The sequence below is a fragment of the Emys orbicularis genome, chromosome 11, assembly GCF_028017835.1.
Source record: "Emys orbicularis isolate rEmyOrb1 chromosome 11, rEmyOrb1.hap1, whole genome shotgun sequence".
NCBI classification, from domain to species: Eukaryota; Metazoa; Chordata; order Testudines; family Emydidae; genus Emys; species Emys orbicularis.
Genome location: NC_088693.1, coordinates 18,564,616 through 18,578,657, shown reverse-complemented (window position 1 = coordinate 18,578,657; position 14,042 = coordinate 18,564,616). Strand labels below are relative to the sequence as shown.

At 39.3% G+C, this 14,042-nt stretch overlaps 1 protein-coding gene across 1 annotated transcript in view; it reads right to left on the bottom strand.

Moving 5' to 3' along the window:
* Window positions 1–4,078: 4,078 nt before the first annotated feature.
* Window positions 4,079–14,042, bottom strand: part of R3HDM1 (R3H domain containing 1) — a 98,342-nt gene continuing 88,378 nt past the window's right edge. The window contains exons 21-25 of the mRNA XM_065413729.1: window positions 11,133–11,302; window positions 10,750–10,900; window positions 8,884–8,966; window positions 7,872–7,956; window positions 4,079–5,478 (exon numbers count right to left, since the gene is read on the bottom strand). Of these exons, the coding sequence (XP_065269801.1) occupies window positions 5,114–5,478; window positions 7,872–7,956; window positions 8,884–8,966; window positions 10,750–10,900; window positions 11,133–11,302 (854 nt within the window). The 3' untranslated portion in view covers window positions 4,079–5,113. The remainder of the gene's footprint in view (window positions 5,479–7,871; window positions 7,957–8,883; window positions 8,967–10,749; window positions 10,901–11,132; window positions 11,303–14,042) is intronic.

Here is a 14,042-nt window from a genome sequence, read left to right as displayed (position 1 = left end):
AAACCTGCAGCCTCGCTGTGAAACGGTGACTAACCGCCCCAATTCCCCCAGGGCGCATGCGCTGCCTGCTGAGTGGGGCGGTGGTAGGGTAAACCTGGCTGTGATTCCCCCCCCTGCACATTCCTCTCGCCCCCCCCAGTTGCGAGTGACACATTACGCAGCGCGGGTGTGCGCGCGGCAGATTCACCACGGTAGGGAAGGAGCCGCCTGGGCGCTGGGTCTAGGCAACAACGGCGAGCGGGCCAGGCTTTGGGTGGGGGGGGGACGCCCCTGGGCAGCTCCGCCCTCATAGGGGGGAGAACAGCCCTGTCCGGCCGCGCGGCGGATAGAGTGGTGCCGGGCCTGGCCCGGCCCTTCTCCACAGCCTGCGGGGAAGGATCGTCCCTCTCTGGGCTCTCACTGCCCCCTGAGCGCCCCGTTCAGGGACGGGGATTCATGGAGGCTGCCGGTGTTGCGGCACTTGCTGGGCCCTGGCCAGCGGCCCTGGGTGGGACCCGCGGTTTCTACAGCACAGAGTAATACGCGGAAAGTTTCACTTGTCCTTGTTGGGAATGTTTTCACTATGAACGGGGCTGCCAGCAGGGGGTGCTGATACTATTCATTGTGTTCTGGGTGATTCAGATTCTAAACCCCCTGCAGGAAGGGAACTTACCTTGGGTCTGTAATATTCTCTGTACGCCACTTGCACTCTCTCAGGGGTTTTCAACCTGTATTCATGTGTAGACCTCTGAAAATGTTAAATGGAGGTGCAGACCCCTTTGTAAATCTAGACTGTCTGCAGATCCCCAGGGGTAGCAGGCCACAGCTGGAAAACTACTACACCATACAATTAAAAATAAACTGACATTAAGCATTCATGCAGCCTTCGTTGACAGAGACTACTTTTAGACAACTTTAGATCAGTTTTAGAGCCCATATTACTATCAACAACCTGAAGCTTTTCCTATATAACACTCAAGTTTGCAGCACTGGTCTCATTTGACATTCAAACTCTCTTCAGCGCTACAGGAACAATTGTTACTGTTGCATGTGATTCTGCTGGGCACAAGGCTCAAGTGGGGAAGACAGCATTGACAGTACTGCTTTTTTTTTTTTTAAAAAAAGGAGAAATAAATTAAAACGAGTTTGTCTTCTGGGACCAAACTGAGCACTTCCATGCTTTTTGGGTATTTCTTGCAGCAAAGCAAGAACAGATCCCCAACCCAAAGAGCTTTAATAATAAACATGACCAGAAAAATCAAGGAGTTACAAGAAGGATCAAAATAAGCCTTTAATTAATGGGAGACTACCACCTCTCCATAATAAACCACAAATCTACAGAGCCAAGACTAGAACTCAGCTCCTACAATTCTAAACACTCAGAGCTCTACTGGTTGAACTAAAAGAAGGTCCCTATTAACAATAGAAGGACCATTATAATCTTTCTAATTTTCACTCAGCCAGCAGAGGGTAAAAAATTCACACAAACATACAGATCAAAATTTTCAAAACTGACTAGCAATTTTGGGTGTCCAATATGAGACCTTAAAACAGCTTGATTTTTAGAAAGTGATGAAAATCAGACCCTTTAAAAAGGCTTCAAAAGCTGGGCAGTCAAAAATCAAGGCCATCAAAAAAATCACTAGTCACTTTAAGATCAGGCATTATCACCAAGATTTTCACTCTACTGAAATCAATGGCAAAAACCTCCCATTGATGTCAGAGGGATTGGGCCAATGTTGGAATTACGATTATTTATGCAGAGTATTACCACAATACTAACTTTACTTTTGTTCAATCCCTGTGCTGAATGGTATGGATACAATTGCTTGAAACATGTCTAAAAAACCCTAAATAATAAGCAATTTACTACACCCAAATAGTAACAAAACTTTTATAAGCATTTTATCAAGATGCTTACAAACTGGCTAAACCCAGGGGAGTTTAGACCCATAGTGTTTGGCTCCAACATGGTCAGGCAAGTATTAACAATGAATCCTTTAAGAGTTTATGTGGTTATACCTCTTAATAAACAAGTGGTATCATTGTTAATTATCAGACCTTAGATAAGGCCAGATGAATCAGTTCCTTATATTTACTATACCTCGTACCCAATTAACCATGTTTTATTTCTATTACTTCAGCCCAAACTTTAAATAAGATAACACTGGTAATTTGAAAGGTCACTACAATTTAATCAGTTCTCATTATATCATTTGTATTGGTCACATGCTTTGAGCCTATTGCGCATGCTAATACCCCAACACAATTTAAAACTGTAGTTCATCCAAATCTAATGTGGGTCTATAATCTACAGCCCATAACTGCACTGAAAGCAATGACATAACTATCCAGAACAAAAACATTTACTTAATTGTGAAGTATTTCCTTCAGCTATAACCAGAACATCAGCTTTCAGGGAGATTTAACTGGGGGAACGTTGACAAGGTTGGCACAAGAAATGATGAAGAGACTTAAGAAACAGACTAAAATAAAAATTTCAGATCAGGGTGATTTTTAATTACATGTAATGGAAAAGTGATTTGACCAATTTCCTTCAAACTTTACGTAAACATCCTCCTTGGTTTTAGGACGAAACGCAACACTTTCCAGGCCAAACTGATTTTCTAAGCAAATATTATATTACAGCTAAAACTGGACTTCATAATTAAAACTGCAACTAATTTCCATTATAAAGAGAGACTATCTCCTGTGCATAAGTCCACAACACATATGGAGAACAAAACAAGCCTACAACCAAACAAGTTCCCACAAGATTAATTATAGCAAACAGCAGACTGCTCAAAACAATCTACATTTTAAGGAATAATTGAGTACAGAAACATGAAAGCTAACACAATTCATTATTCCATCTTGGGTACAGATGTTTGGTTTATAGGTTAGGTGAATAAGCATCCCATTTTATACCTCAAGCTCAATTAATTCTTCTCTCAGTTTGACAGAATTAAGTTCCCATGTGCACACCAATGCCTGATCCATGCCTTGAAACTTAATTTGCAGGCCTCTGTGTTGTAGAAACCCAGTGACGCTGCTGAATGTCCTAAAGACCTGCAGAATGCTACATCCTGCAGCATCCGGGAGAGTAAGGTGTTGACCTTCCTCCTTTGCGGAGCCTAGCCACAGACCACTAAGCAGGTCAGCTGCTCTTCCTATGGCTTACTTCTCCTTTGAATCTCTCTTTACAGGGGAAGTAAATAGGGTTTGGACATCAAGACCGCTTGGGCTCTCAAAAAATGTCAAGAAAACACACTTTCAGGGAAACAGGTTAGGTTCAAGTTAAATTTTATCTGATCCTATTCTAAAGGCCAATTTTTATTGCAATGTGGGAAAACTTGCCTATCCAGTTTGGCAGGTACTTGGAGACCATAAGCAGAATCTTCGAATATGCTGCCATGATCTTCCACCTAAATGAATCTGACCTCTTGTGGGTAGTCTCAGTATTAACATGCAAGGTGTGGGATTTAAATCCTGTTTGCTATTTTTTGGCGTGTCTTGACACTGTCAGTTTATGTTTTAATTTGTGATTATAAAAATCTATGTGGAAATGCTGCAAGGCTTTGTCAGGCACATTTATTCATTAGAAAAATACTACAGAGAAGCGGTAGCTTCTTTTATAGACAAGGCTGTAACCAGCTTTCTATTTACTCAGCCAACAGTGTCCCCTGGCACCATTTCCCAAAGTCATAAAAAAAGTTCCTGTCTGCATCATATTCATAAACCCATCACCATATCCTCATTTAAATTCCCACTTAAAGCCTTCCTCTTCTATGATTTACTTGTGATAGCAGCACATACCTATATCCAAAAACTAAAAGAACAGTGATTATATATAAAGTATGTGCAATGCTGTAAGATTTGCTTTCTAAAGTATGCACCAAGTCTTAAAAGTTAGCACATCATAGGAGAGTAGATTTGGGCAAAAGGTAATTTTTTTGGTCTGGCTCTCGTTAGGCAGGTTGTAAGCTAAGTTCTGTTAAACTCTGTTCCCTAAATATGAGGAAAACTTGCAAAATGGCATAATATGGATTCACTTAGGTTTCAAACAGTCCTATAGTTTAAACAAATGCACTGAAAAAAGTTTGTATTTGTAAACATTTATTTTCTTGAACTGAAAAAAGGCTTGCATCAGCACACATTGTACAGCCTTGCAAATTACACAGAAACTGAAAAAAGATTTTGTTTGTATGTGCAATGAAACTTCTGATGTCCAGTGATCCTCTGCAAATGATGAAAACATATTTAAATGACTTAAGAAGGGTCCAGCGCTTATTTAACACAATTATCCTAGAGTGCAAAGAAAGATTTATACCAGTGGAAACACAAAGTGCAAACATTTTGTCATTTGGGGAGATACATTTTAATGTCTTCACCCTTTTACTAAAAACAAATTGGCTTCAATGAACATTCTTTGTAGTTTAGACATATTCATATTTCACTTTAATACTTATGCTAACCTGTTTGATTAGAAATGAGTTCAAGAATATAATTTGTAATTATCTTTCACACTGAGTGAATCTTGAAAGGACTGTGTACGGAGTTTAGAAGTTATTGAAACTGCTTTATTTGAAAAAGAAACAGGGGAAGAGAAATGTGTTAACTGAAGACTTTTGCGTAGTTGGCTAAAAAACCAGTGTAATTTCTTAATAGTTATTCTCCCTCCCCTCACCCCATTCCACCCCAAGCCCTCTGCCCTAAAATGGATAGTTGTGTGCTGGCTGTGAAAAGGGATTACAAAATACAGATCTGAATATGGGTATTCATTATGAACAAAGGTTTGCTGTACAATAGAGATTTGGATCTGATACAAGAATTCAGAAATATAAAACAAAACTACTATAAAAGTAAGGGGCATTTTAACAGCATTCCTCATAGAAAGCTGCCTCTCTATCTTGTCAGAATGGATTCTTACAGTTGTCTGGGATTAACTTTATATCTATTTTTCTTCTTCTTCTTGCTGGATCACTGGGTTATTCTTCCAAGGCTATAATGTCATATGAGAACACATCCCAGGAGTCTCTATGAAGAGAACAGAAACCCCGTAACATCAAGCCAATCAAGTAGAGAAGAGAAGGACATGGAACTAATAAAGGCTGAATGTCCAACAATGTAGCTGCTACTGAGAACTAGCCCTTTCCAGAATATGAAACTCATAGTGCTTCTTGCTTGTTCTCAGCCTAAACTTGTTAGCTGAGTTACTTTGTTTCTTCAGTGCATTTTGGGCTGCTGACATCGTAGGGAACGTAGCTAGAACTGTATATGTGGAGGCCAAGTCACTAGGTTTGGAGGGTTCAGTGTTCACATTACTATCTCCACTGCCACAGTAACGGCGTTGGTGTTGCTGTTGTGTCTGTAGACACTGGGGATTCCTTAGCCACCGAATCTTGGCACCAACTTTAAAAAGTTCTCCAAATAGTTTTTCAGCTTCCATACGAGTTATTCCTTCTGGCAGTTCAGTAATTTCTAAGACTTTTCCAACAACTGAAACAAGAAATATGTAGAATTAAAACTGGTCATTACATTTAACAAGGATTCAATCTTACATAAAATAGTGACCTTACATTAGATGTGAAATTAACTCTGTTCAAACAAACATACATTCTGCTTCTCCTATATTTAAAAAAAATCTCTGTGGCACTGAACATCAAAACTACTAAAGTTCCAAGTGCGTTCAACTGGAGTTAAGCACGCAGGCTAAAAGATAGTACAAGGCGCTAAATAATTAATAAGGGTTTGTCTTACATGAACATTTAGTTTGCAGCAAGCTGGGGTGAGAGTCTATTCCACCCTGCTGCCCATAAGGACCCTGCTGATGCATACCCTGCCGTTTCGAAGTAGGATAGACCAAAACACAGTAACTGTTTGTGTGCGTCAGCAGGCTCCCTAAGGACAGTTAGTGCTAGGTAGATTCACACCTCAGCTTGCTGCTAACTAAATGTTCATGCAGACAAGACCTTACCCTAGTTCTGCAGCAGAACTGAGGACTTAAGACTAACACTTGGATGATCTATTAATGGGATAAAAAAATATGGTTGCAATAAAAATGTGGGACAGTGAGAACTGTGACTTGCTTCACTCACAGTAATGTAAAACTTACAGGAAAACACAGCTTTGGCTATCTGCTGTCATGGCGGAGACTTCCTAAGGAAAGCAACCCAGCTCCCTTCTGTATTCATTGATACACAAGGAGAGTTGGGGGTAATACACAAAACATAATTCTTTGCCATCACAATAATATCATTTATCTGAGGATTTCAAAATGATTTACAAAAATTAAACCTCACAGCACACTGTATTTGAATACAAAATGATTTGTTCAAGGTGTCAGTCAGAACTAGTTCTATACATGTTGTCAAAGAGCAAAAAATGCCAACCGGGGAAGAGGATGTTAGTTTCCCCCTTATGCACCTGATCTTGTCCAGTCAAAATGAACTCTCCTCCAAATCTCCTTTCAGGGTCTAGCTAGCAAGCCAACAAAGAAATAGATTTTGATCAGTCCACAGAACACAGTCCTAGCATTCTGGCCAGGCCCGTCCCCATTTATTGGGTAGCACTTCTTGCTTATGGTCTGCACAGTGGAGAGAGGTTGTACTTTTGTTCCAGCCATCATATTTATTGGCAACAAATGCAGTGTTTTGATTTACGTCAGGGGGAAAAAAAAAAGTAAATCAGGAATGAATTTAGTTCATGTATTACATTCGTAGTTCTGGTAAGCTAAGGGCAGTTATGGAAGAATTTTGTATTATATTAAACATGTAATTTACAAATATTTTGATATTAACTGTTACATTAAATAATTTTACTTACTATGTCTCCTTTGGTTTTCTTTTCCCTTATCTTTTCTATGTTTTTCCTCTATCTACTGTTTACTCTGGTTCTCTCTTCCTCTCTATTTGCTTTTGATTAATAGTTTCTTCTTTCCCTCCATTCCCATCTTTTCCTGTGTTTGCTGTCTCCCTCTTTGCTCAGTTACTGTTCATTCTTACTTCCTTCGATTCACACTTCACTGTTCTTCCCTTTTATACATAGAATCATAGAATATCAGGGTTGGAAGGGACCTCAGGAGGTCATCTAGTCCAACCCCCTGCTCAAAGCAGGGCCAATCCCCAGACAGATTTTTACCCCAGTTCCCTAAGTGGCCCCCTCAAGGATTGAACTCACAACCCTGGGTTTAGCAGGCCAATGCTCAAACCACTGAGCTATCCCTCCCCCTCCTACTTTATCTCACTCATTAATTGTACCAACTTTCATACTTGGGAGCTCCGTTTCCCTTTGGCACATCTGCAGCTGCCCCAGACACTCCCATTCTGCTGCAAGTCTCACATACAGACAATTCCATCACACAGACATCCATTTTTCTGCAAACCCTTCAGACAACCCCCTATGCTTCCAAACAGATTCCATTGACATTGCTGTACCCCCTACAAGCACCTTCCATACTGCTACACCTTCAAGAGATCCCATGTAACCAACTCCTACAGACACTCACCCCCACAACATCCATGCACACTACTTTGCTGCACTCTACATACAGATATTTTCCAGACATTACCACCCTTATAGATAGGAATTTCAACAGTGACAAAGGCTATGACCCCAGACTACCTCCTCTCTGCTGAGACCCCTCTGACTTTCCTACACAGATACACAACACCAACATAGGCAACTCCTACTCTCCTGCATCCCATGTGTAGACACCCATTAATATCCAGTCCTCTCTGTCATGTATCCAATTCTGCATCAGATGTCACAGTCCCATTCCCCTACACAGGTCTGAATAATACAATAAATAAATTAGAATAATGCTCTCTCACTGCTTCTGTTTTTGATTCAGCAGTTCTCTCAGAGTGCAGCGTCACCCAACAGTTACATACCTGGTTCCCCTGCACCAAGATCTGCTGAAGCGGCCTTCTTAGCTGGTTTCCTTCCTCTGTTTCCATGTCTGTGTCCAGGTTGACACTGAGCCCAGACAAACATCACATGGTTAGAATGATTACATTTGTAATATTAAACGTTACAAACAAGAGTTACAAGTAACAAGGGTCACAAGTTATGAACCACTGTCCCTGAGCGCTGTAGTTAGTATGCTACACTACGATAGTATAGAAGAGGGACAGATTTTTGGGTCCACTGTCATTCCTGGGGCCTAGCATTATTGCATGTTCAGTCCCTGGTATGAGGGCAAATAGGAGGGAAAGGTGAAAGTAGCATGTTAGCCAATACATATATATTAGGTGTAATATACACCATGATAATAGGTATTATATGCATGGTTTTACTACAGTAGAATGTCAATGGCGGATTAGCCACTGGGCCAACGGGGCCTGGGCCCAGGGGCCCTGAAAAAATGGGCAGCCCCACGCCCCGACCTCCCTGGCTGGAGCGCCAGGCAGGCAGGCAGGCAGGTAGAGCAAGCCCCTGCATCCCCACCTTGCTCCCCGGCTGGAGTGCCGGAGCAAGCTCTCGCGCCCTGACCCTATTTCCCCTGCAGACCACAGGTTAAAAACTACTAATCTATGGGAATTACAACCTTTTGCGGACCCCTTAGACCAGTGGTTCTCAAACTTTTGTACTGGCGACCCCTTTCACATACCAAGCCTCTGAGTGTGACCTCCCCCTTATAAATGAAAAACACTTTTTAATATATTTAACACAATTATAAATGCTGGAGGCAAAGCAGGGCTTGGGGTGGAGGCTGACAGCTCGCGACCCCTCATGTAATGACCTCATCCCGACCCCTAGTTTGAGAGCCCCTTCTTTAGACATAGTCTGCGTACCCCCGGGGTCCATGGACCACAGGTTGAAAACCACTACATTAGAATTTACAGCCAAGTGGTACAGACTAACATGGTGTAGACATGCCCAGGAGTTGGCACTTGTTCATACCTGTTGGCCTGTTACATGTCCATGTAATAAGGGTGGAGGGTTATATTGCAGTGGCTGGCCAAGCAATGGGTATCTGGCATCTCCTGAAGATGAGAAAAATAGTCTTAATACTTTTTCTTGGTTTAATATAAAAACTCTAAATGCTCTTAACAGTCTACACCTCACAAATATGGTATACAACGTAGAATGAATGTATACAAGGAAATAATTGTAACGTGGTTATTACCAGAAAAAATACAAGAGTTGGCATCTTAAGAGAGCGAAAAAGCACTTAAAGAATTCACCAGACAATGGTAAACTTGTGGGGAAATAATCAACTGAGCACAAACTGTCAAGTTCAGAAGTCGCAGACTCAGGGCTTGTTAAATTTAAAAATACATTTTTTAAAAGTTATCGGAAGCACTTGTATCCCCTGGTTTCTCTGCCATAATCTCATCTAGATTCAAATCCCCTCAAAGAGTTTTAATAAGATTAAAACTTGTTGCAATGTTTCAAATAGCATGTGCACAGCTCCACCCTGGCCCAATGCCACCCACATCTTGAAATTCCCATCCACTTGAGGGGTCCGTAAGGTGATTGAATCGAAATCTTTAAAAATTATGAAAAGGGACTAAGGAAGCTGAGACACGATTGACAATAGGAAGTCTAACATTTATGCAAAAGTTAGTGAACACATGCAATTTATTAGGGAAAGAAGCCAATGTAGAGAATATGTTCAAAAATAAATACAATTTATTTCTGAAAAGCGAGGCAATAAAGAATTTCTTTTTCTGCCTGCAAACTTCTTCCACATATCACACCCATTATTCTAGAATTCTAGAGCTGCATCTACCCTTCAGTTTCTGACAGGTAGCAGCAACTAATCAGAAAATAACCTTTTTAGCTACCTAATCAATTGTTATGTGCTATACACTAGCTCACTATTCTGGACTTGGTTATTTGAACACTGTGAATCAACTGTCTTGTCATGACAGAAGAACAGTCATGTCTCTAATCAGTGAAAACTTCATACTCATTGCTCTTCCATTAAAATGATGGCAGCAGGTTCTGCTCTTGGTCTTTTACAAGGAGTTTCTCTGAGAAAATATTAATTGTGAGAGCATGGCAGGCCCAAAAGGATCGAGATGGAAGGACTCTCTACTTTCTGGCCCATTGATGATAATGATGGGAGGTCACTACCTACAGCTCTATATCAATTATTAGTAACATTACTGTGGTCATGTCTAGAGGCTCCTGTCTCATTGCTCCGGGCAGTGTTCAAACATAACGGTCTTTGATCCAAAGAGTTTACAGTGGAAGTAGTGGCTTGATCAGTGGATTAATCAATGGATTGAGGATGAAGAATGAAGAGTCTGGTGAAAAGGCAGTTTATCTTATCCTACATTTCCACTTCTCCTTCCCATGTACCATGTCATGCCCACCTAGTGCAATGGGTAGGCATATAGGACTGACCTAGCTTTTCTATCCATAAAAATAACATCCGTTGTGACAGCATATTTAAGGTTTGCGGTTTCAATATAAAACTTTAAGCAAATATAACTAAAACTAATTTGTTTTGCTTTAATGAAAATATATCCCAAATTTACAATTCCTTAGTGCTAAAAGTTATTTATGAAAGAGCTGCATGGTTCTAAAAGCCCCCATTACTAGCACGAAGTTCATGGCTTTTTTATTTTATTTGGGGCAAAGGAGGGTATAGAAGCATAAAGTTATTTTTTTATATAATTCAAGGAATACATTTTTGAACACACTGGCAAAAACATTAAAAATCAATCACAATTTGCCCTCAAAACTGATGAAAATTGAAAAAAAAAATGGAACATTCATGTATTTTTTATATATATTTCAGTTAGCTAAAAATCTTACCTTGTCCAGGGACAAAAGATCTAGAAAATTGGGACACAATAGAAAGAGGTGTTAACGTGGGACGGAGATTTTTCATGTTTGATAGTTGAACTGGTGCTGGTGACTGGGCTGGTGAGGTGGCAGGACTATTTAGTTGAGGACTATGCTGTAACTAGAGTAAACATGACACAAAGATATTGGTTCCTGAAAAGTCAGTGATTTTAAATTTATTTACGTGAACATATCACATATTTATAATATTCAAATCCTGGACACAACAACATTAATATTACTGTTTGACAAGCACTGGATTTATTTTGTTCCTCTCCAGAAATGAATTCTCTCTTTTTAAATATATGAGTCATAATACGAATGATCTCAGGGGAAAAAAAAACAAATCATACCTGTGTGGCACTGTCTAAAGTGCTAAACTCGGTGGATTTCTGTCCTCTTTGATGGTCACAATAATATTTATTTTGTTTCCATTGAGGAGGTGAATGGGTTCGAGGCTGAGGATTGTTGGGTATATTTAGCTGCATCATTACTACTCCTCCACCTGGTGGTGGAGCTACTGCTACAAAACAAAAAGTGGGAGGCTATTGTTAGAAATTAGTTCACTGTGCAACTCATGCTTTATTTACTGAAAATTAGGAAAGTGACAAAAACAGCTAGTGAGATAATAGGTTGCTGATTTTTGAAAATACAGGGATTGGTCTTCTGTAGTATATTTTATTTCCGCTACCAAATAAAATCCTTATAGATCACTTAAAAGGAAGATTTGTAAAGATGAGTTGAGCTATTGAAACTTTTAATATCATTATTAAAACATTTTCTAAGCAAATTGTTCTATCAAGCAGTAGTTGAAAATGCTCTAAATTTACCATGGTTTTATTTTCTGAACAATCATTAGAGCAATCATTACTTGAAGACAGGTGAATATTTAAGGCACAAAATCAAATAATTAAAAATTAAAGTCTAAGCCAGTGTCAAGGAATGCTGTACATTAGGCAAAAGTAGCTGGATAAAAATAAAAACTGTCCATTATGCTTCATGGCAATTAGCAATGATATGCTCAGTGTTTTATTTTTAAGAAAAGACACAGTAAAAGACAAGCATAATATTTAACTCTTATATAGTGCCTTGCATCAGAGGAAGCTGGATTAATCCCTAATACTCAAGTGAGGCAAACATCCTCATTTACAGATAGCCTGGTGAAAATGAGTGAGTGAGTGAGGGTGGGGAAGAGCAAGCGACAGAAAGGGGGGGGATGGAGTGAGTGAGGGGGAGCCTCAGGGATGGGGCAAGGGTGTTCGGTTTTGTGCGATTAGGAAGTTGGCAACCCTAGAATAAAGCAAATGGTTTCATGTAAGAATTTATTTTAATTGTCCATCTTTATAAAGATCTATAGAGACCACAATCCACACATTGCTTTTACTTGACTGGTGTTACTGTATATTTTGGACACAGAAGACTTGCATTTTTAAATTTGGAAGCTACTGAAAAAAAGTTGCTTATAGTTTTCATTTCACTACGCAACAGATCAGTTAACTCAGACAAAAAGCCCAGTGGTTTTGCTGCATTTCTAAACAAATAATTAATTGCAGGGGTTTATAGTGAGGTCTCATATTACTAAGACTACATTACTTTTACAAAATATACTATGCTATGAAATGTTTACTAGTACTCTACATGAAGTTCTATAAATGATTAACACTAAACACATCAAAATAAATGAAGTAAAAATAATATTTTGCACATCTAAATTTTCTTCCAGCCTCAGATCAAAAAGCACTTTACAATGTTAGGGAAGTAGTATCCACGTTTTAAAGATGAAGAAACTAAGGCACAGAGTGGTTTGTGACTTGACCAAGGCCACTAAGGGAGTCAAATGACAAAATAGGGAATAGAACTTCGAACTCTTGATTTAGTCTGTTGATGTGATCTCCAGAAAATGCAGCAACAAATAAATATTCATAATATACATAATATAAATATGCAATTATATATAGGGAGAATATATGATGGGATCATATAAAGATTTTATTGGGCATGGTTGTTATGGAAGCATAATTTTGAAGTGGCAAAGGCATAAATAAAGATTGCATTTCTTCCTGAAAGTTTGCCAATTAAACCTCTGAATTACAGATCATGACATATGCACTGTCTATATGTCACATATTTTACTGGAATTATTTTTGTAACTCTCCATCTGTTCAGACAGATTCCCTTAGCACTAGGAGTCCAACTGCCGAGACTCAGACCGAGAAAAAAAAATACATTTTTCTAAAACCTCTAAAAGTTACCTAACAGCTTTTCTAAACAAGTTTCACCACCTGAAAATGCTTCTCTAACACAAAAAAGTGACGCTGTGTTCCCTGTAAGTAATCAGTCCCATTTTCTGACAAACAAAAATACAAAAGCATTTGTTTCTTTCTACTCCTGTCAATCCTGCAGAGCCTATACAGTCAAGAGAAGGAGAGCTGGTTTCTATTACACTTTGTGCAATTATTAAAAAAAAAAAAAAAAAAAAAAAATTCCAATCCAATCAGGTTTGCATCCAAACCCAAAACAAGCTTATTGATGGTGATGGGGTTACACAGATGCCACTGTGGGCATAATCTGACCTTTATTATTGGTTATGATGCATGAGGAGGAAAACCCAGATTGACTCTTAACACTGGACTGAATTCCCTTCAAGTGCTCCAAATAATCTGTTCCCAGAGACAGACTCAGTCACTTGCCCCCACACCTTTATAGACACCACAAAATACACTATCCTTTCCAAACTGGATTATTGTCCCTAAAGGGCACTGTTACCTGAATTACACCCTTTTCTTCTCTCTCTCTCTCTCAAAAAAAAATTTTTTTACACTCATGTCACTCAAGATTCCTCACACATCTCTTTAATTCAAACTCTGATAGATCTGATCCATGCCTCCCAACGGTGTCACACCCAAACTGTCAAGATGGATTATTAACTAGCCAGAGTGGGAGAACACCTTATTGAATCGTTAGACCATCTGGTTTATTTTTAGGCATTCTGGAGTGACTCACTCTTCAAGAACCATAGATAAACAAGCTTCAAACAAAGAAAAAATATATACTGCAGATAAACTGAAATAGTGTACTGCTAAAAGAAGTCTGCCATCTTGCCAATGTCCTGCAAGTTAACCCCTCAACAGTAAGCTTAATATTAGAAAGAGGTATACAAATTATCTAACAACACAGGGCTCTCAAAGACAGGAGTGTGAGCAACTGGTCTGTTCATAGGGCTGATATTTATATGAGATATTTATAATCTCAGTTCTAAACTT